General features: G+C 54.6%; 1 protein-coding gene across 1 annotated transcript in view; it reads right to left on the bottom strand.

Annotated features, from left to right (window-relative positions):
- The window catches only part of MFGE8 (milk fat globule-EGF factor 8 protein), a 37,080-nt gene that overhangs the window by 9,137 nt on the left and 26,882 nt on the right, over positions 1–1,061 (bottom strand). The window contains exon 6 of the mRNA XM_006756285.2: positions 597–749. Coding sequence (XP_006756348.1) covers positions 597–749 — 153 coding nt within the window. The remainder of the gene's footprint in view (positions 1–596; positions 750–1,061) is intronic.

Below are 1,061 nucleotides of genomic sequence, written 5' to 3'. Positions count from 1 at the left end.
CTGTCTCTCCCACTCCCTTCCACTCTCTCAAAAAACCAATGGAGCCCAGCAGGTGTGGAACCAGGAAGTCATGGTTCGATTCCCGGTCAGGGCACATGCCTGGGTTGCGGGCTCCATCCCCAGTGTGGGGCCTGCAGGAGGCAGCCGCTCCATGATTCTCTCTCATCATTAATGTTTCTCTCTCCCTCTCCCTTCCTCTCTGAAATCAATCAAATATATATTTTTTAAAAATATCAATGGACAAATATCCTTGAGTGAGAATTAACAACAACAACAAAATAAAAACCTTTAAAAAAAATTAGAACTAGAACTATCATACGCTCCATCAATCCCACTTCTGGGTATATAGCCAAAGGATAAGAAAAAAAAAATAATAATGATAATAAATAAAGTGAGGCGATTTACTTGTAACCACAAAACATGGGAATAAATCTGGGTTTCCCAATTTCTGGGAGCAAAGATGCCCTTGAAGACCCCAGCTCCCCTCATGGCCAATCACCCAGGCTACCCACCCTCGCCTCAGGGGGTGGCCCTCGAACAACGCTGGAGCCCCGGGCGGCGACCACAGCCCTTCCTCACGGCCCAGGCGGCCTCACCTTGTCTCCTGAGTTCCCGTCCTGGATGAACCTGAACCTTTTCCCGTCGAGGCTGTGCGCCACCTTGAACACCTTCACATACTCGGCTCTGCCTGCGCGGCTGGCGCCCTGCGTCACCACGCCCGACACCTGCATCCTCCGCAGAAGGTTCACCTGGACCCAGGGTGGGCAGGACGGGACACTTAAAACTCGTGCGTCCCTTCTACCTCCTCCTCTCCCCCCACCCAGAGCAGGGGCAGTGCAAGCCGGATAAGTGGTGGATGGAGTCTCTCTCGTCCCACCCTCTCAGGACTGGGGACCCAGCGCTCAGGGAAGCCCAGAAGGATGGACAAGGCCCCCAGAGACCTCACCCAGTGCAAACAGCCCCTCCCCAGCCTGGGCTCGGCTCCCCCGCACCCCGCCCATCTACTCCAAGCCCCCCAAGGCTGCCCTCCACTTACAGACACTTCATCTGGAGCAGTGGTG

The sequence above is a fragment of the Myotis davidii genome, unplaced genomic scaffold (genome assembly GCF_000327345.1).
Source record: "Myotis davidii unplaced genomic scaffold, ASM32734v1 scaffold954, whole genome shotgun sequence".
NCBI classification, from domain to species: Eukaryota; Metazoa; Chordata; class Mammalia; order Chiroptera; family Vespertilionidae; genus Myotis; species Myotis davidii.
The sequence above is the reverse complement of the archived record's forward strand: the minus strand, read 5'-3'. Positions and strand labels throughout refer to the sequence as shown.